The following is a 22,730-nucleotide window of genomic DNA, read 5'->3' as shown; positions in this document are numbered from 1 at the left end:
GAACAATGAAATCAATTTAATTTTTACCTTAATGTTCCACAGTTATACCCTTTAGGCTAAAGGAAACTAATGACTAATGAAAGCGAATAATTGTGAAATTAATTTTATTTGTGCTTTCCCAAACGGGAATCGAATCCAGGACAACGTACGTAACGAAACGTATTATGTTTTTGTAATCTTTCACGTAAATACTTTTGTTAGCATATGGATTTTCTTACAAAATTTATTAATGTAAAAGTGCTGCGATCTTTTTTGATTTCTTTAACACTTGATCCCGATGTATTTCAATTCATAAATATCACGTAAGATAGTTGCTTTCACCACTACCATTTTAACATCACTTAACTCCAAGATCCGGATGGAATTGGAGTACCACCATGCATGTGTCAAAATTTAACAGAACTAGAGTAACGCAGAGCCCTTGTGTTGGTCGGCAAATCTCGGTAATAAGTGTCGCTATTTACACTAACCTGCGTGACGCAAATAGATGTCGCTAGCGTGCAACACATTCACTGATTTAACTGTTGAATTTAAATTTTTCAAAATAGAATAAGGATAGCAACCGAGATTGCAAATAGATTTGAGCATATTTCTACAATAATATCATGATTTTATTGTAAACTTAAAAGTGTATAGTTTCAATTAAATTATTTCATAATGGATAATCATTATGATAAACATGAATGTACTTCTTTTGCTTATTATTAGGACGTAATCACATATTTAGATTCGAAATTTAATATTGGCGTAATAGCATGTTCTTTGGCTAGATTAGTTTTAGAGAAAGATAAATGAAACAATAACTAACTAACTAACTAACTAACTAACTAACTAACTAACTAACTAACTAACTAACTCTATGGCCTATGGAACCCGGAGGTTCAATGCCGCGTTCACAAAATCTCTCCACTGACTTCTACCTTTAACCAACTGGATACAGTTTCTATTTTGTATTCCTATTTCTGCAAGATCCAGGAATTGTATTGTCCTCCCATCTGTGCCTAGGTCTTCCTAATGGCCGTTTTCCAATTGGACTTCCAGTTAAAACTTTGAAACCGTTCCTACTTCTTTCCATTCTGGCTACATGATCTTCCCACTTGAGACTTCTAGACTTGATTACCCTAGCAATGTTTAGTAAATGGTATAAATTACGCAGTTTCTCGTTATGAAATTTCTGCTATTACCCATTCTCATCCCTATTGGGTCCGAATATTCGTCCTAGAATCTTGTTCTCAAATATTTTCAGTCTACGTTCTTCCCTTAAAGTAAGCGACCATGTTTCGCAACCATACAGAACAACGGTATGATTACCGTTTTATGTATTTTAAGCTTCAAATTCCTCGACAGAATTCTGGACAGCAATATATTTTGAACTAAATAATAACACGAATTCCTGGTTTTAGTCGACATTTAATTCCCCCCCCCCCCCAAAAAAAAATTGTTTCTTGTTTTTTTGAGAATTTTTTCGTTTTCGGAAAAAAAAAGTTGTTCGATAATTTTTCGATTTTCGAAAAAAAAATTGTGGCCATCTCTAATTTTGAGCATGCATGGAAGTGAATATGGTTCTGTGAATCGGTTTGGGTACAAAACCTCGCGGCGACAACCTCGCGGACCAAAACCTCGCCTGGCCAAAACCTTGCCTCCCAAAACCTCGCGGCCCAAAATTTCGCCGGGCCGAAACCTCGCCTGGCCAAAACCTCGCGGGACAAAATCTCGCCTGGCCAAAACCCCGCCTGGCCAAAACCTCGCCGCCCAAAACGTCGCGGGCCAAAATGTCGCCGGGCCAAAACCTCGCCTTGCCAAAACCTCGCGCCCCAAAATATCGCCATACCTTAAATCTCGCCTGACCAAAATGTAAATGTTCCAACAGATGATAAGGATGACGGTATAAAAGACGCTGCTTCAGAAGAAGTATCACGGGTGTTTGACCAAGTCCCGCGATTCCATATGAAAATTCTATTTCTGTATTAGAGGATTTCAATGTGAAGGTAGGGTGACAGGATGTTTTAAAACTGGTTATAGGGAAAGAAAAGTCTGCATAAGAAAAGTAATGACAACTAACGGGGTTAGTTTCGTGAACTTTCGAACATCCAAAAACTTAAAATTTTAATAAAAATCTAATAATATGTATGAAAGTATGAAATAATATATGAGTTTTTACGACGTCCCTTGATTATGTCCTGTAGGTTAAAGGAGACGTAGATGACCAGGATGAAGGAAATGATCGAATAAAGAAAGTGGGAGGAAACGGAAATAACCCGAGAAAGCCCACGCACACGATGTTTTGTATCTTCTTCTTCTTCTTCTTCTTCTTATTATTATTATTATTATTATTATTATTATTATTATTATTATTATTATTATTATTATTATTATTATTATTATTTGTAATGTGGAATTGCATATTAAGAAACTCGTTGGATAAATTTTAAAGAAAAGTTTCATTCGCGGCGAGGTTTTGGCCACGCGATGTTTTGGGTGGCGAGGTTTTCGCCACGCGAGGTTTTGGCCGGCGAGAGTTTGGGCGGCAATGTTTCGGCCGCGAGATTTTGTCCTTATCCCCTGTGAATCAAGAAGCCCTTATCAGGGTGGACCAATTGTCTTCAAACAACCTTGTAAGTTTAAATTGATAGACGAAAAACATGCAAATATTGACAGGGGAACATTGTTCGACATACTATGCAATGTCAATAGTGTTGCCAACACAACATGCAGGGAGTGCTCAGAAAGTAAGGTTACAAATTTCATACAACGAATACAGCCAACGGATAGTACATACGTTAGGTTATTTTTCGACATAGTCTGCATATTGGTTAAGATACTTGTCGCATCGTGGGATGAGTTTGAAGATTCCCTCCTGGTAAAAACCCTGTCCTTGCGTGTTCAGCCACGTTGTCACCAAGTGTTCCCACCTGCTCGTCTGATGCGAAGCTACGTGCTTCTAGGTGTTCCTTCAAATTCGGGAATAGGCTTGGAGCGAAGTCTGGGCTCTAGGGAGGGTGGTCGATGATGTCCCAACGAAACTGCTTCAACAGCAGCTTCTGGGCTGCGCTCCTCGTTGCTGATGTTTTCTCTATCAGCCGCAAACTTCCGACACCATTCCGCGATATATTGACGAGACATTACAGTCTCTCGGTAAACCTCTATCAGCTTGCCTGTGATTTTCAGTCGCGGTTACATGTTTCACCCACAAAAATCGAATAACTGAACAGACCAGTTTTCCACACGAGTCGCCATTTGTGTTTACCTACAACTAACACCGTAGGTGACGGGTAGCTGAAACTGCACAGTTGCCAACTCCATGTATTAAAATTACCTCTCACTCATCATTCCTCTATAACAGACAAAACTAGGAAATATCGGCCTTTAATCTTATTTTCTGATCCTTCCTCGTACCTCGTATATATATATATATATATATATATATATATATATATATAGCAGTGAAACCTCTGAATAACGGACACCAATGGGACATGAATTTTTGTCCGTTACAGAGAGGTTACAGAAATTTAATTTCTCACAGTGGTAATTTCATGCAGTAATATACAATAAATACATTATGTATGAGCGTAAATACGTAAAATTCAATATGAAAATACTCTATTTAGTACGTATTTGAAAAACTGGGAGGGATGAAGGAGAAATTCATTTCTGTTAAATAATATTACTGGAGAATGTGTTAATATATTTGTTATTTGGCGAAATGGATGAAAAGGCAAGTTATTGGAAGTGTATATTTTTATGGACCCAGTCCCAACCACAAAGAACATCCTCTTACACTGTTTGTGAAAGTAAAAAGGAAGCCGAGAAAACTCCAACCCAGATCTGTTCCAGTATCGTAAGTAAAAGAAAAATGTTGCCTTTCCAAAAAAAGTGAGAGGAAACATTCCTCGTTAGAAATGTTATTGTAAAATTGTCGGGAAAGATGCAAGGGCCAGATGAAAAAGGGCTAAATTTGTTAGGGAAGGGAAGATATTCTGCATAGAATTCTTGGCCATACGACTGACCCTGCATGAGTGTTATTACTTATTGAAGGTTTTCTAGGATTTCCACCAGGAAGCAGTTTATTGCGGGCATAAACAAAGAATTATTTCAAGTTCAGCTTGAAGCTGTTTTGTTTGATGGTTCACCAGGTCTAGACTCTAGACTCACGATAGATACACTTGTGGGGAAAAGACTTTTCTGACTCCTGTAATATATCGCAGAACCGAGAATAATTCTTGTCCGTTATGAAGAGGTTATTGAAATGTTTTGGGGGAAAAGGACTGTCCGAGTCCGTATCTGAGTGTGTCCGTAAAAGGGAGGGTTTTTTTCCGTAAGAGAACATATATTTTTGCCGGGACAAAAAAATCTGTCCGTATTATAGAGGTGTCCGTTATTGAGAGGTGTCCGTTAAGGGAGGTTTCACTGTATATATATATATATAGGGTATTTCAGATAAAACGTCCAGTGCTTACAAATCAAAAAACGACTAAGAATAAAAAGATGAAACAGAAACTGAGATAGGAAAATGTCATAGGGCACATCACATTGGTGTTGTTGTGGTGATCCCCAGGGCCCTCCTTCAACGGGGCCCAGGGGCCAACTTTAAATTTTCAAATGGGAACATGTATTGAATCATACCTCATTCGGTAGTCCTTGAAAAACGAAGCAACTTTTGTAGGAAACAATTTTCGATTTGGGCCACCGTTTTAAAAATGGCCGCAAAAAGTGGGTCCTGTATCAATTTGAAGTTGGACCCCTTCACGGAGGGCTCTGAGATTCACCACAACACCACTTGATATGCTTTATCATCGTTCCCTATCTCAGTTTTTGTTTGATCTTTGTGTTCTCAGCCGTTTCTGATTTATAAGCACTGGACGTTTTATCTGAAACACCCTATATATATATATCGTCAGATTGTTACACATTTCTAATCTACATGTTAAGTGAAAACTTCCTATAGCACAACAAATATTGTGTTACAAACTAAGCTGATGTCTTCATTAACTCAATCAATCAAAGGACGGTACAGTATCCCTATCATTTTTTCGGAGGCCTCTACAACAACGCAAGTGCGACAGACAGGACAATGGACATCCGGAGTGTCTTAGTGTTGAATTCTCTGTTCAGGGTATGATGTATTTCTAATAAATGGGGATATAGTTACAAGTGATTGAAAATTTGACTTCTTTCAAAAGCCTTTATTTGAAAAAAAAAAAGTGCTTAAATAAGTATCACGTCCAATCACATAGAGATCCCGTGTTACGATAGTCGATAACGCTCTTATCTTCGATGCGAGCCTGGGTTCGATTCCAGGTAGGGACACTCGATCGAAGAGGCGTAACAGCTTTCTCGGGTAAGCAATTCTGAGAGATTTTCATGACTTTTTCTCATTCAAACCAGGTAAATGCCAGGATGGTATCTAACAAGTCCAAGGCCTTCTTTCTCCCTTCCCTGGATACCGAGCTTGCCGAGCGGATTTTCAGTTTAACGTCCCTTTTTAGCAGCGAAGCTATATGAGACGTGGACCTACTGATTAACGTGGAATCCCAACCACATGAGCTCCCGCCGAGAGTCGAACCCGGGTCTTCCGCGCCAAAGGCGCGTACGCTAACCGCTTAGCCACGGAGGAGCTCTGAGCTTGCCGAGGAATGTCATCCCTCATACATCTCGGGGCTAAGGCCATACATCCCAGTAATGCACAGAAATATGTATAAATGAATAAAATCCAATCACGTAAATAACTTTCAATAAGAAACCTAATACCGTTCATATCAATTTGATATCGCAAACCATTCCAGAGATATGAAATGTATGTGTAAAGTTGGCAATGCTGCTTGAAATTTTCTATTTTGTACGAAGATTTGAAAAGTTATCAATATTATAACTTCAAACTAAACATAACAGAAACAAAATACCAGCAATTTTCCTTAACTTCATCGTAGGTAGTGACAAGTGCTACAAGAAAAAAAAAAAAAATGATAAAAGGAAATGTGCTTTGAAAAAAAGGTAATGGGTTATCCAGTGGTTCTCAAACTTTCTTAACTGGCGGCACTGAAAGTCCACGACATCACGACACACTTTAATTTAAATTATAACGGTGTGACCTGCATAAACTAGGTACAGTTTGCTTTAGAAAGGTGACAACGCTACCTGATACCAGAAGCAATTTTGGAGAACTGATGAAAATTCTTAAAATGTTGACTTTTAAAATTTCATATTTACTTACATAGCACTAGCAGAATGTCCGTTCTTCGCACGGGAAGGATAAGTTTCATTTTGGACATAAAAGGCACCTAAACTGTCACCAATCAACTTAAGGACCCCAAAAACTATGAGTTCGAATATCGGTCATTTTCAATTATTTTTATGTCACCATCCTTCCTTAGGGGTACTAATGGGAGCTGAATGTGGATTTAAACAGCATCGGAAGTGTCATTGTTTATCTTAGCGACCCCGAAAACTATGCATTCGACACTAATATCGGTTATTTTCAATCAATTTTATATATCTCCTCCTCCCCTTAGTCACACCGTTGAAGTGAAATGATAAAAACTATCCCAGCTCGAACCTCATTTACTTTTTAAAATTTGACCGAGATCAGTCGGATGGTTCAAGAGTCATTAAGTTACAAAGTCATTTTCATATTTTAAAAATATATCTTCCGCTCCACTTCCTCTACGTTGCACCGTCAAAGTAAAATGAAAATCATCTTAGGCTCGAACCTCATCTATGTTGAAAGTTTGATCAAAATGAGTCGGGTGGTTCAAGATTTAAGTTTTATTTATTTTTATATATATATTTCCTCCCGTCCCCCTCCCTAAGTTCTACCGTCAAAATGAAATGATAAATAACTTCGCAGTTCTAAACCTCATGTTGAAAACATGATTGAGATCAGTCGGGTGTTTCAAGAAGTTACGAAGTCACATAGTCCCTTTCAATTTTATATATTAGACTAGCTTTTGGCTAGCTGGGGGCTCCAACCACCGAGTCTGCTCCGCCTACGGCCTCGCATTTCTTATCTATCGGTCTTTGCATCAACAGTGAATTTCGTGAACTTGCTCTTCATATTTCCTGAATCTGCCCATCCGAGGGCTTTGCCTTCACACGCTGTCTTTGCTCGGCTACGGCCTCGCACCTCTTGAACCCACAAATCTATCGTTTCTTTTCCTATTTTCAAGTATCTAAAAGATAAGATTTTGTATCCCAAGAAAACGCCCATTTAAATAGCATCGGAATTTCTTCATCCCCCTTTAGACCCCTAAAAAATAATAATAAAAAAATTAGTTTTGGCAATTTTCCTATCCGTTAGTCCTGGAATACTATAATCATGCCAAATTTCATCATACTAATCCTGCACGAAGTGCCTAAACATTTTGGGACGTAGAAAATTGTCCCATATAAATAACATGGGGAAGATTTTTCAGTTCCCTATAAAACCACTCTACGGTTGGAAATTTTTATTTCTGATGATTCACTTAGGTAACGCTAACGAAAACGTACAAGCATACCAAATTTCAAGTTTTTATTCCAATTCTAAGTACCTAAAACATGAGATTATAGGTCCAAAAGAAGGCCCATTTAAATAACATAGGGAAATTCTTCATCCCCTCTTTAGACCCCCTAAAAATTAAAAATATTCGCTTTTGGTAATTTTCCTGTGAGGTTAATTCCGGAAAGCTACAATCGTGCCAAATTTAATCATTGTAGCCCTACAGGAAGTGCTCAATAATTTGTCAGCTCATGTAGTTTTATATATATAGTTAGGATTAGGATTAGATGACTTAAAGAAAGAAATATGCAACCTGGTATCAGTAATCGAAGCCACTGTCTTCTGCTAACTAAACTTGAGAACTGAAAGTTTTGTTATATTCTTTATGAAAAAAAGACAAAAAGTGGATAAAAACAAGATAAAACCTGTTCGACCATAATTGAACTAAAATACCTAATCTGTGGATATCACGCTGTGAACATTAAACAGTAAAAAAAAAAAAAAAAAAAAAAAAAAAAAAGCCTAAACTATGCTACTTTATACTTTCCATGTTTCATGACATAAGTATTTAAAGAATGTTGTGCAATTCCTGTTACTTGAACATTTTTTTTACGTAGATAATGTAAAGTTCAATGAGTACGTCATGTATTCTTATTTTTCTTGATAACTACATACAAGATTTCAGCAAGTTTACAAGTCAGGAACACTGTCAATGTCATTATTAATTGTTATTATTGAAGAAAAAAAATGTATGAGTCAATTATTATTGTCAACAGAGCAGATAACTTGAAAACGAACATATATAAAAGTTTAGAACCGTATTGTAATGTATTTTAGCATTCTTTATGAAATTATAAACAACTAACCCGGAGGTGCTCGTTCTTTTCATGGGAACACGAGGAGAATAAGGTGTAATAAATACCGGTATAAAACCGTGGATTTGAATATTGTAGAAATTGCCAGTTTCCAATTTCAGAAGCGGAATTTTCAAGAAAAGCTGTTAAAGAGTTCCTATCACTGCGAAATTAAAACACTGCTAATTTTACAGCAATTATGAGTTATCTTCAAATAGACCAAAAATAATCGAAAAGTGGATCAAGACCTCCCTAGACGATGTTATTTTGCATGAGGTACCGTTATCACGAGTCACCTAGTAGCTTTTCGTTTGCAGTTATTTAGAAACGCGAAAATAAATGCCGATTTTCTAAATGGCTGGAAATCGAAAGCAGATAAATGAGTCATGATAATGGTATCTCATGCAAAATAATAGTGTCTATGGAGGTCTTGTTCCACTTTTCGATTATCTTTTATCTATTTGAAGATATCACATAATTATTGTAAACTTAGCGGTATTTTAATTTCGCAGTGATGAGGTCTCTTAACACCGAAGTGGCCATTTTTAATTAAGAAATTGTGTACCAAATTTCACACTTCCAACTTAAGCATTTCCTCTTATTCGTCTGTCTCTGAATAAAGGGGACACGGTGGCCCAGTGGTAGAGCGTTTACTTTTGGTGCGTTGAGAGTTTGGTTCCATCTCCGGCTAAGTTAGTTTGTGGTAAACAACGTTGTGTCGGTGGGTTTTCTTGGGCTATTTCCATTTGTCATCCCGTTTGAGAGTATGTTCAAAGCAAAGCAGACATTCCCCTACAATGAACGGGGACCAAATTTTAATGTTAATGGTCAGATTATATATTTTGCCCCACTGGTAAAAATGGAACAATTTAAAAAGCTTTGTTTACAATTAACACACTGTCTAGTAATTCCAATTTTATATTTTAAACAAGAAATAAACCATTTCTTTATCATTGAGTAGCCCCGCGTGACGTAATCGCTAACACACTCGCCTTTCGTGCGAGCGATCTGGAGTTCGATTCCCGGTTGGAATACTCGGTCGAAAAAGTGTAACAGCTTTTTCAGGCCAGTCATCCTGAGTAAGATTTTGCTGGGGTTTCCTCATTCACACCAGGCAAATGTCGGGATGGTACCTGATATAATGGCCCCAGCCCGCTTGATTTAAAATACTTATATAACAGTTTAATTATTTCAAAAGAACAGAAAAGTTACTTAGTAAAAATAGCTGTTGTGAAAGATGATAGTTCCAAGCTTTTCCCTTACAGGCGCCACATAAAGGTCTAACCAGGACCAGAGTAAATGGAAGTTGTAGGAGTAATGACAATCCATTCTTCATTCGAGAATGGAATGGTCAGTGAAGAATGCTGAAATAGACGATTAGCCAATCAAGATGTCCCGAAACAATTCTCAGACACCCCACAAGTGGCTACTACGTATTTACTCGTATAACTTTTATTCATTCTGACCAGAACTGAACCACACTGAAATCTATCCAAGTACTTCTTAATTAACCGGTGTCGCCTACGTATATACGGAATCTAAATACTTTTGAAATAAATTACATAATTTTCTAGTAAAACTGTAAGCAAGACCAAAAATTGTGAAAATAATCTTGCTATTGGGCTTATACATCTGTACGAAATTTCAGATCTTATACATCTGTACGAAATTTTAGAGCTTATACATCTATACGAAATTTTAGAGCTTATACATCTGTACGACATTTTAGAGCTTATACATCCGTACGACATTTTAGAGCTTATACATCTGTACGAAATTTTAGATCTTATACATCTGTACGACATTTTAGAGCTTATACATCTGTACGAAACTTTAGATCTTATACATCTGTACGACATTTTAGAGCTTATACATCTGTACGACATTTTAGAGCTTACACATCTGTACGAAATTTTAGAGCTTACACATTTGTACAAAATTTCAGAGCTTATGCGTGTATTCATTTCAAAATTTATACATTAGTACGAAATTTCAGAGCTCCAGTTAGTATGCAAGTGCTTGAATTTTAAGTTTCAAGTTTTGACTCAAACAGAAAAGTAAAGTAATAAAACCATTGTGATGATGGAGAATATTTATTAGTTTACTGAAATTCTACTAAATATTGGGTATATTATAAAAGGTAGTGACTTTCATTTATGTTCTTGTAAGAACCTTCTTGTAGAACAGAAATAACTAAACCGCATATTTTCTCTTTTTTTTTTTCAGAAGGAATCGGTGCTGATTTTGAAACTGCTATCAGCTCCACAGGTAAAATTATGCTTTATTTTAACAATATTTACGAAGCCATACAGACTGGGACATTGTCTAAACTGTAACTTGTTTACTTGTGTTTGTTAACTTTTGATTTATCATGTCCTACTCAACGGGGTACGATGCGTTAGTGGTATAGCGCTTACCGCTGGTGCGTAGGGTCCCTGGTTCGACCCCGGGCCAAGTACGTTTGTAGTGGACAACATGGTGTCCGTGGGTTTTCTCGGGTTACTCCCGTTTCCTCCCATATTCTCACTCCACTGTTGATTCCATTATCATTCACTTGCACTAATCATCAGTCTTGCTTAGCCTAAAGGGCTAAATGTGGCAGTAGCGTAACTAAAGGCTTGGGGGCCTCCCTGCAGACAGCACGGAGTGGGGCCCCTTCTCTACGTCCCACTTCACGATTTGGGGCCCCCTTATGGCTTGAGGCCCCCCGCAATGCGGGGTCTGCGGGGCCCTTATTTACGCCCCTGAAACGTGGGACGGTAAACTGAAAGAATTTAAGATTGTTTCATGTCCTACTCAAGTATTGTACTCTGTATCAGAGATGTTCAACCAATGAGTCATAATTTTGCCCATATACACTTTGAAAGAAATTGTGCTGTTGATAGTATTCTAACCTTATAACGAAGCGTACCATCATGGACAACCAGTGTACAATGGCTGTTCTAAAAACTGCTCAAGAAGTAAGTAGCTCTTCTTTTCTACATTATACGGTGAGAAAAGGGATTTCACACTTAAAATTAATCAAGTAAATATCAAGCTTTAGTTCAGAGTTACAGGTTAAATTTAGCGCCATTGAATCTAGCATAAACCAACACGATATAGCAAGCTCTATCGAATCTGTGGCGGGATATCCAAACTAATGAATAAGAAACTCGTTCGTTGAATGATTAGTTTAAATTTCAGTATCTTTTAATTTTTTCATGTTTTTAGTTTTAAAGTTGCTTATACTTCAAACTCTAATAATTTAGCTTGTGTGGTCCCATGATATTTAAAACCGTTCAATGTAAGCTCTAGTCTAGAAAAGGTTGACAACGAGGACTTCATATAAAAAATGAAATTTTTGAGTTTTACGTCCCACGATTATGCCGGTTAGGCTAAAGGAGACGGCGATGATGAGAAATGAATGAAATGGTGGAATGAAGAAAGTGGGAGCAAACGGGAGAACCCCGAAGAAACCCACGCACACAGTGTTTGTCCACCACCAAGTTCACTTGGCGGAAGCAGGGACTCCATGCACCAGAGGTGAACGCTCTACCACTGAGTCACTGCGGCCCCCGAGAGGACTTTATATAGTTCTACCATTATGTTTCATAGTAAACATGAAATAGAACGAAATATTTAGTTTTACGTTTCATGTTTGGAGACCGATAATCAATTAAAATAAATTATTATGGAAATGGGAAAAAAGTAATCCAAGATAACACACAGGCAGGATATAGTCCACTACAGACGCATATAGCCTGGAATCGTACTAGTGATCTCTTTCACCCCGGTTCGATCCCAAGGCATGAGAGTTGGAAGCGACCTACCACTGAATCACAGTACATCCGCGTATTTCTAACGTGGAAATCATTTAGAACAAATTGTAAATGGGAATGTTCATAGAAACTCACAATTTCATATGAACTCACTTGTGGGTGTATGATTAGCATACACGCCTATATGGTTCGGATATCAGGTTCAGCTGTAGGTTAGTTTCATATAGCCTACTACCTGAATGGTACGATAAACTTTAAAAATAAAAAAAAATCAATTACTGTTTCATATATTCATATATAAAATTCCAAATATAGTCTCCCCTAAATCCTTTTCGAAATGCTTCTCACCCCACCCCACTCCGAAAAGCAATATCACTTTTAAACTTACCCTGTGGTTCTAGTCTCCTATATCATCCGTTCTCAATCCCTGGGCGCGGTATTACTTAAAACGTATTCCTCTTGTAGTATAAACTATAATTTTTATAGTTTATTACTTTTAACCGGTTTGTATGTTATAACTAGTTATTTCGACTCCTTTTATTTATTTATTTATTTTTTTACCTTATTTCATCATAATCTTCCATTGTTTGCCACCCCTGCCTTGGAAGGTAAAGGATATCTCCTATTTGGAATAAGGACTGAGTAAAAGAAAGGGATCATACTTTCCAAACCTTCACGCAACAGGTGGTGATATACGAGGGTACATGCAAAAGTTTCCTAACCTGACATTGAAATAGGCTACGCGCCACTGGTAGTAAGCTATTAATGGCATACGATGCCATCTACGGAAGAAATAATGAATTAATTTCAATTGTTCAGCTGCGTCAGTTCGTTGGGGGCAGTCTTTTGAATCATTCGCTGTGTTTTGAGCTCGCATCCTCCGTAACAATACTCCAACCTACACGGTTATTATTGCCAAGGCTATAGTGCTAAACCTGAGCTGTAGGGTGGTTGATGAATCTCCTCGAATCTTTGACTGTAGCCTTGACAACAATAATAGCTGTGTGAACTGGAGCATTGTCATGCAGAGTACAAGTTCAACGCACAGCGAATAACTTAGACTGCTTCTAAGGAATTTACGCAGCTAAACAGTTGAAACTGATACATTACTTCTCCCATAGGTGGCACTGTATACTATGAACAGCTTATTGTCGTTGGCACAATGTTTCAATGTCAGACCAGAAACATTTGGAAACACCCTCGTATTCAGCAGTTCACAATTATCCTCTCGTGGCCTTTACCCATCCGGCCTCAGATACACATTTTACAGATCCTAACTAACCCTTGAACCATATTGGAACTATGGTAGAACGTGAAAATAAATTACTCCTCCCCATACACTGGACGTAGAACCAATAGCTGCCCAACTGCCAAGTAGGTGCCTTACAGTCCACGCCATCATGACTCTGTCATTCTTGCCATAAATTCTACAAATATTACTTCGTAAGGAAAGATACATTTTAAGAGGTTATTCTCAAATCTTTCAGTTTTATACTATATTACAAGTTTTAAACGATTGACATTTCATTTTTTTAAAAATATAATTTCATTTCAGAATACGGAAAATTTCACTATTTGTTACTTCTGCTATGCGGAGCTGTGTACTTCAACAGTGCAATAGGAATCACTATTCTATCATTTGTATTGCCATCAGCACAATGCGACTTCCGGATGGCGTCAGAAGATAAAGGATGGCTAAACGCAGCACCTCTTTTAGGTGAGTTATATAATCTTCCTCATCTATAAATGCAATGATCTTTGGTTCTTAGTGTGATTTTTCTTTAAATAATTTCTGAGATATATATATGTTCTTAGTAATAAGCGCCGGCGAAAATAAAATATTGGGGGGGGGGCAGAAGTACTCAAGGTTGTCAACGAGACGAGACAAGACAGTGTTTTTCTAATACAGAGATGTATTTTGCAAGATTAGTCGGGGTATACTTTCGGGGTAATCCTTCCTGCACCACTGTTTGTTTTTCCCTTCCCCCCCGAACTAAAATAAAGTGCTATTACAGTACATGTTGCTTAACCCAACGTACACCAAGGTGGGTTAAAAACTGCACAGTTTTATTAGGATAAGAATTTTTATGGATGTTTCTTTAGTAACATGTCATAACTTAGGTTCTGTGTCGAAAAGAATATAAATTTTAGTTTCGGGCATTCAATATTTCTTATTTCTAGAAAATAACCCAAAATTTAAAAAAAAAAGTTATAATGGTGGACATAAAATACCCTCCACCATGTACATGAGGTTACCACCATGTGCATGAGGTTATATCCAGTTAAAGTTGAAGATTGACACTAGGCGTCGCTACGGGTACAGCTGACGCAAAGTGTCGTATCCTAAACGGAAAAGACTTGCTGTTTTCAGAGTAATGATATTAAAAGAGGAATCCTACGTACAGCAAGAGTGTTACGCGTAGGAAGGATTAAAAAGTCTGTGTCACATAAATCATTTTTTTCTGTCCCAGAAAATGTAATATTATTCTCAATTATGTACTAACTATAAACTAAGACAGCTGAAGGTACAAAATAGAGAAACATATTATATTTTCTGATTTATGTGGTGGACATTTTAAAACCGTCCCTTGGTGTGCAGTGTTACGAGTAATTCCTTGGTGTACGTAGGATTAAGACGTAAAATGAAGAGAATGATCGTCTATGCCATCCATCCATCCAGCAAAATCCAGAATTTTCAATGTACTTTCATATGTATAAATATATAGATGAAAAGAGGGGATTATGGAACAGCAGTGTAACTTCTCTGTTTTGTGTTGCATTCCTTCGATGATCACTGAAACAATTTGTATGAAGACAGTGCAAGACGACGTAACGTAGAAAGTTTTCTATTAAAGCTGTAAAAGTGGCGAGGGAGAAAAATTTAATTGTGTAAGTGTCTGAAAGTTTTACGGTTAGTACAGCAGCTGTTACTCTTACTTACGTCTATGTAAGTGTTTCACGCGCGGACATTTTTCTTTCTTCTTCTTCTTCTTTTTCTTTCTCGCAATCCGAATTCATTCTACATTCCGTTTCATTTCGTATACAGCTCGCTGAACCTTCTCCAACGTTGTACATTGTCAATGCTATAGTCCTAAAATTTTCAGAGGGTATATACGCTGTTTTTTGATCATCTATGATTGTCATAAAAGACATAGAAAGCATTTTTAAAAAAATGAAAACGCATGTATTAATTCAACTAAAAGATAAAGGATGCATTACTGTTTTATAGTCTAAAAGCACTTCATGCCATCTTCTTGGTGACACTTCTTACACTACTTCTTCATTATTATTATTATTATTATTATTATTATTATTATTATTATTATTATTATTATTATTATTATTATTATTATTATTATTAAATAAATAAATAAATAAATGAATATTCAAAATTATTTAAAGTGATTAAGCTAAGTCGAATCTTAAAAGTCCAGATTATTAGAAAAGATAAACAAATCCAATCTTCCTTTAGTTTTTAAATCTTAATCTTTCAATTCCTGCGAATGAAATATTATTAGTTAAAGAAAATAAATTAATGAATTTTCGTTGAACTTAATGTTATTACTTTTCCTCCATACAGGTATGGTTATGGGCTCGTATTTCTGGGGTTCCTTGGCTGACGTAAAAGGACGGAAGTGGCTTCTTTTCGGAGCTCTAATGTTGGATGCAGTATGTGGCTTCGCATCAAGCATTTCGCAGTATTTTGGATTATTCCTCATCTTCAGATTTTTCAATGGGTTTGCGTAAGTCATTATTAACACTATTTAATAAGAAAGTTAACCATTTAGTAACTTTTAAGGAATGTGGTTTACAAAAGCTCAATTATGTACACTCATGTCCAAAATGATTGTCGCATATCTAAAGGCCTAACTGTCTTCTTGTAAGAATATAATTTGATAATGATGTTGCAGGGCAATTTTAATACTGATACTATGTGTACAATCGGGAAATGTATATTTGTGGTAAATTTCATAGAAAAAGAATTATAAATACGAAAATTAGAATGAGTAAAACAAAATGTTGCTAAATGAAGAAGAAAGTTTTGTTTTCGTTTTATTGTTCTTATTTACTGCTCTTTTGACATGAAATTTGCCACATACATGTCTTTGCCGATTATAAGCATATTAACATTATAAGAAATTCCGGGCGAATTCGTTATCAAATTATATTCGTAGAAGAACATATTTGTAGACATGCGACAATAATTTTGGACATAAGTGTACATTTACAGTCTGTCCATGTATCCGTCCATCCGAGTGGCAATGAATCTCGAGAAATACTTGACAGATCACCATCAATTTTAGCTCCTATGTAGAGGTTCAAAGGCTAAGAACAGAGTTTGTTTGAGAAGGTGATATTTAAACCGGAAGTGGTAGAAATAAACCATTTCCAGTTTTAGCGTTCATAATTATAGAGCTAGAACTGTTGTAAATAGCGGGAAACTGTTTTCTACAATTGATTAAGCGTCCTAAGAATAAATTTCGTCTCCATCTTTAGCTTTCTAGATAAAAAAATTACCGAGCAAAGTAGCTCAAGTGGTAGGGCGTTGGCTTCGGTAGGTCGTGGGTTTGATTCCCGCTGCCGATCATCCTGACTGGGGTTTTCCAGGTCATACTTCAGTCCTACTAGGTAAATGTCGGGATGGTACCTACTAAACAGGCCCTGGTCCAAACTTACCCAAATCCTTTCCATTGTTATTGTTGTTAGGTATCCAGTATAAAATGGCTTCTGATCTGTACTGTATCTGGTGATTGTTAAATAAATAAATAAATCCGGGAATAATAGGGATTTCTTACTACTCTTCAAATTTCATATGTCCTGCAGTTGATAGAATTTATTATACTGTACAAACTTTTCATATACTGTTAGGCTTACTAAATAGGCCTAACTACACATTAACATTCTCATATATAAATTATATATCAATACTGCAAATAAATCATTAACAAAATACACCACTGGACACGTACTTTAATACCAAATATGATTTTCACTCAATATTTCAATATAAACACACACACAAAATTTGGACAATATAAACAAATACTTCGTACCTTCTTGCAAAAGTCATATCAACGAATATAACATGCAGAGTCAATACAATTCTTTGTACTTTTAATCAGTTTCATATTACCAATACTAACGCATTTAGTACATCTTGCCAATCTCCCTACAGGATTCACTACAACTGTTGGTTTCATAGATGTACAGAGCCAAAGGGATAAATGACAGCGATAAGCGGTTTTTGCTATCAATGTCAGCGTTCAAAGAATGAGTACCAACTTATCTCTTAAGCCTCTATTCAAACCGAAAGTGGCTGCAAAATCAGAAATAAACTATTTCCTATTTTAACGCTAATCGCTTTAGAGTAAAAACAGTAGTCAGGGAACGGGTCTGGGAGATTCTTGGGGGTGGTTGTGAAAGACATTATTTTCTTTGTCACCGGGCTTTTGCAACACTGATGGCTGTGCCGATGAAGGAGCAAATGACCCTTCGCCTCCTTGGATCTGTTTGATTATAATAGATGGCGAGAAACGATTCTCTGCAGTCAATTAAGAGTTTTAAGAATAAATTCCATCTTCACTGTAATCTCTCAACTAAAACCGGAAGTGACACAAATCATCTACTTCCGATATCAACGTTGATCACTGCAGAGTAAAAACGGTAATTGATAGCGAGAAGTCAGGGGTGCCCACAAGGAGGGCTATGACGCAAACTGCGTCATTGAAATATTTGGGGGGTTAAAATCTATATAAAAATGTTTCAGGGGGTGTAAAAATTAATCGAAAAGATTTTTTTTTTCATGGAAGAACACCTATGGATAGACAATTTGGGGGGTGCGTCATGGATATAAGGGGGGGTGGGCACCACTAAAGTGGTTTTCTGCAGTCAATTAAGTACCCCAAGAATAATTTTCTGTCTCTACTAAAACCGGAAGTGGTAAAGATCTAGTATCACTTCTGATTTCAATATTAAGACAATGTCATGCCAAAGAAATCAAACACACGTGTTGTACACGTCACAGGGCTACTTGTTTTATTACTATTTGAATGAGATTTAGTGTTTATAGTGTTGGTGTGAATCATAAATACAATTAAGCAAGTAGCTTCGCAGACTTTATATCATGGAAGCGACCACAGAATCTGAGAGGACTTAATCACAGCAAAGAAGTCTAAAAACGTTGTAATTGGGCACATCGGAAAGTTGAATCATAATATTGGGTGCTTCGGCCGAGAACAAAATTGCCTATAGGATTTGGCAAGAATACACAACTTTGTTCCTGTTTGCTGCAGATTCAGTTTACCCTCTGATATTTTCTGGTATTATGTACCGTAAGTCATTAAAACCTTTATTGATGAATTAATGACAATTTTAAAGTTACATAAAGTTACATACTCATCACTGATAAGAAAATTGATACATATCAATCAATGTTTGAACATTATACTAATTTAACTTCGTCTGACAATCAATGCGTTTATTTCTAAAATCATGCCTTAAAAACTAGTGTTAAAGAAATATCCATAGAATCCCCATTATTAATTACGTTTAATCTTATTTTTCAGTGTGTCAGGAGCCACAAGTATTGTATTTCCATATTTGGGAGAATTTCAACCTGCAAGGCTCAAAAGTACAGTTCTATGTTGGCTGCAGATGTTTTGGACTGCAGGAATTATAGCTTTACCAGGTATTTATAATTTATATAAAGACTATGTAACAGAAAGAACAAATTCTGAAATAACTGTAATGTTATTGGAGAATCAAAGTGTATGGAAGATTCTGATTTTGACATTACTGTAATGATCATACAAATGGGAAATAGGAAATGAACTAGATAACTGTGCCTAACGAAGGATGTGATTTCAACCAAACACTACAGATCTCTCTACATGCAGATAGAAAGGATATCTACGAAGGGCAGTAAAAAGTCCCGAATGTAACTATTTATCACCACACTTTCAAAATAGGCTTCTTGAGAAAACACATACTTGTTTCACCGCTATTGCCATTGCTGGAAACAAAGCTGAAAGTTCTGTTTTGGAATGTTCCGAACTTCAGCCGTCGCGTTGGTTTGGATGGCTTCTACGGTGACAAAACTGCCCTTTTTGATCCAGGGAAAAAGCCAGAAATCCACTGTTGCTAAATCCGGGATGTTCGTTTCTGTGAGCCCTTTTGCCACCGTTCTTCGGAATATATCAAAACAAGGCTTTAATGTGAATCACTAGGTGTTATCTGTGCTATACTAAACACTGCTTGAATAGTACGGCATTGCCAGATAGTGTCGAGTGTTTACTGATTCTAGATAATAAAGGCAGTAATCATGGAATTCTGCTTAGATACTTACTGGAGAAATTATTTTTCGACCCTCACCGCGATTCCTCTTCTCGAACTGCAACGCTATAGAGTGCAGGAATTTTCTTATTGTGACTACTACAGTAAACGTACAAATTTGACATTCCCGCATTATTGCGCTTTGCGCAAATTTCGTCTCAAAATCTATTTCCTTAAATGTAAATTAATACGTAAATAAAATATGAAACATAACACGAAAAACGGTCAAACAATATATCTATTTCGTAATAAGGTCGTTATTTTAAAATACTTTACACATACAAATAAACATTTCGTATAACTGAGCACTTTTAATAAGATCTTACAGCAAGTGCCATCTTGTGTGCTCATTGTAAAACGAATTAAATATTCTTTTATTTGTTACATTTTCCGATATCAGGAGACACAACCAAATGAATCAGGGTCTTGTGATGTAGCTGAAACATTACTCTATCTTATAGTACAATATTAATAATATGTAACGTTTCATTGCGCAGTAGTTAAGGCAATGAGCTAAAATATGTACTGACTTTCGGGTGCTGATGCACCTTAAGCATTGTTTCCAGCAATGGCAGGAGGGTGTAACAAGTGTCTGTGTTCTCAACAAGCCTATCTTGAAGATGATTAAGTGCCTATATTCTTTTAATATAGTTACAACGAAATTCCGGGAACTTTATTGCCCTTCGTATTAACCACAGGGATAAGTTATTTCTGTCTGTATTTATTATAAAAACATGTTCAATGTATCTTTTTAGGAGTTAAGTCATAGCTACATATTACGCTTATTTCGATTTGATAGTAATATTGAGTTCATCAGCCACTAAGGAGTATATAAAACTGTGTCACAACTTCTTTCTTAACTATTTTTCAGGACTTGCATGGCTTGTTATTCCTCAAGATTGGAGTTACCAATCTACGATTTTTATGTTCAAATCCTGGAATGCGTTTGTAGCTGTTTGTGCTGTACCATCATTGGTGATTGCCGTGTGTCTTGCGTTCCTTCCAGAGACACCAAAGTTTCTGATGGACAGTGGACAATATTCAGCAGCTCTTATGGTCTTCAGGAGGATCTACAGTATTAATACGGGAAATCCTGCAGATTGGTATCCAGTAAGTTTTCTTATTTTCTTTAAGTTTATTTTCTTAGTACTTCGATACAGATAGTTTTTTTATATAAAAAAGTCCTTATTTTGTGCCTTGTGAACTTTGAATTAATAACTATATTAACGTATCTTTTTATAACATATTTATGATGTTAAAGATGTGTAGTCTACTTCAAATATCTTCACTTGCAAGTCTCAACTAAGTATCTAACCTCCTAGACGAAGTTCAAAGAGCTTGCATGTAATTTCAAACTTTAAGTTAAGAGAAATGTGGTAACCACATCGCTTGTTCCACGAAACGGGACATCTTAAAAAGAGTGTTCTGTTTCTTTAAGTATCTCCACAATTTTCGTCACACGATATATGAACTGTATACTGTAAGCACCATATTGTTGTAACAAATGGTCACATATCCAAGCACTGGCAAAACAGTCCACTGCACAGACAAATTATACGGTACATACACTAGTGTTAATCACCCGCTTCGCTGGGATGAAATAAAAACTTTAAATACACAACTCCTTATGTCATGTGTTTGGTAAAAATGACAGTAAAATATTTGGATGTAAACGTCATCGGAACTACCACTCTTCATCTCAGCGACCCTTCTCCCTGATAATTGCTGAATATTATGAATATGGAGAATATAATAAAGATTCAAAGTATATTTATGTGTTAGTTACTCCTTCGTTGAAGATTCTAGTGGTTGAACTATAAAACCGTATAAAATCTTTCGACATTACGTGACTTTATAGTTTTGAACATTTAAACTTAATACATTGTATTGACTAGTTAAGTGGGAACTGAGAAAAGAGTAATATATATTTTATTATTATTTATTTTAGAATAAAAATCTCCAGAAGGACGTACCAGTCGACAAAAATTCAAATTTTGGACATTGCAAAAAGCGCGAGAAGGCAGCATGTTCGTTACTAGCAGATATTTGGACACAAAGCAAAGGGTTGTTCAAGTATCCAATGATAAAATGGACCGTACTTACATGCACAATACAATTTGGTTTGATGACAAGGTAAGATCATATAATTGAAGTCCATTTATAAATAGTTTGAATTTTCCTAGAAATGATTTTTTTAATTAGTGTACTCTTTGAAACACTACCTTTCGTTTTAAGAAATTTTGCCGCAATCGCTTACCCAGTTTCTATGATATGTATTTATAAACAGTAGAACAAGTTTTGGATCATTGAGTGGGATTCTCAGTAGTATAAGAGTACTTCCGTAAATATCGCCTAAATGGTTCCACATCAGTTTTTAAAATGGCGACCCTAACAGGATCATTTTCTGTCAGACCAAAGTCACTCTTACATTACTGTATTTACATTATAGGCAAGGAGGTAACTCTTCATGACAATGTGGATGAAATTTTGTTTCGCTATTTTAGCTGAAAGATAATTTCTTCGTAGAATGTTACTCTTTTAAAGTTATAATTTTTTAAACATTGTGGAAAGTCTTTCAATAACCGATTATAAAGGTATTTTAGAGGAAATATAAATATTACAAGTTTTAAAACTGATGGTCATATACTACGCATTTAAGGTACAATATTTCAGTTCAAGAGGATTGGTTGATTCGAATCAAAATAAGCACCCCTTTTACCTGTATCTGTAAGACATCGGTTTGTGATTAACTTGCAATCCACTCTCTTTAGACTTTCATAGAGAAACGAATCAGGATCTCCTGCAGCAATAGTAAAGCTCTCACTTTAGGCGCAATTGTTTTACGAGTAGGTTCAAAACCAGCCCATGGAAACTACTGGTGGACGATATCATATTTATAAGTTTTCTAAGAGATGTTTCTCATCCGTCCACATCAACTAATTTTATCAGTCATTATTCATCAGTACTTATCACCTATCTGTTTGTACGCGTATCCAGAGACGGAGTGGGTCGTTGGTCAAGTGAGTCAAGATTTCTGAGTGGGTCAGTGGTACATGGGTCAACAAGATGTGGCCCACTCTGACCCACTGAGCTACTCTGCTCAGTGCAATGTAGACAGAATCTTCTGAACACTGGTGAATTTGTCTACGTTTTACTTGCAACGTCTCTATTTTTCTTCCTTTTCCGTTTGTTGCTATTTAGTTATCTGAGCTGAGTCTTGTAAGTGAAAATAGGTCTTCAGGTACTTTGGGTATTTATAATTATACTAATTGCAGTAGGACTTTCGAGACAGTCGAATTTTACATTATT

The 22,730-nt window shown here is 36.3% G+C and overlaps 1 protein-coding gene across 1 annotated transcript in view; it reads left to right on the top strand.

The window, feature by feature from the left end:
* The first annotated feature begins 3,706 nt into the window (after positions 1 to 3,706).
* LOC145679620 (synaptic vesicle glycoprotein 2C-like) overlaps positions 3,707 to 22,730 on the top strand; it is a 29,492-nt gene continuing 10,468 nt past the window's right edge. Inside the window, exons 1-7 of the mRNA XM_081750196.1 lie at positions 3,707 to 3,841; positions 9,597 to 9,681; positions 13,645 to 13,806; positions 15,670 to 15,832; positions 18,656 to 18,777; positions 20,293 to 20,531; positions 21,370 to 21,554. Coding sequence (XP_081606322.1) covers positions 3,707 to 3,841; positions 9,597 to 9,681; positions 13,645 to 13,806; positions 15,670 to 15,832; positions 18,656 to 18,777; positions 20,293 to 20,531; positions 21,370 to 21,554 — 1,091 coding nt within the window. The remainder of the gene's footprint in view (positions 3,842 to 9,596; positions 9,682 to 13,644; positions 13,807 to 15,669; positions 15,833 to 18,655; positions 18,778 to 20,292; positions 20,532 to 21,369; positions 21,555 to 22,730) is intronic.

The sequence above is a fragment of the Thermobia domestica genome, chromosome 2, assembly GCF_964235325.1.
Source record: "Thermobia domestica chromosome 2, izTheDome1.hap1.1, whole genome shotgun sequence".
Taxonomy (NCBI): Eukaryota; Metazoa; Arthropoda; class Insecta; order Zygentoma; family Lepismatidae; genus Thermobia; species Thermobia domestica.
The sequence above is the reverse complement of the archived record's forward strand: the minus strand, read 5'-3'. Positions and strand labels throughout refer to the sequence as shown.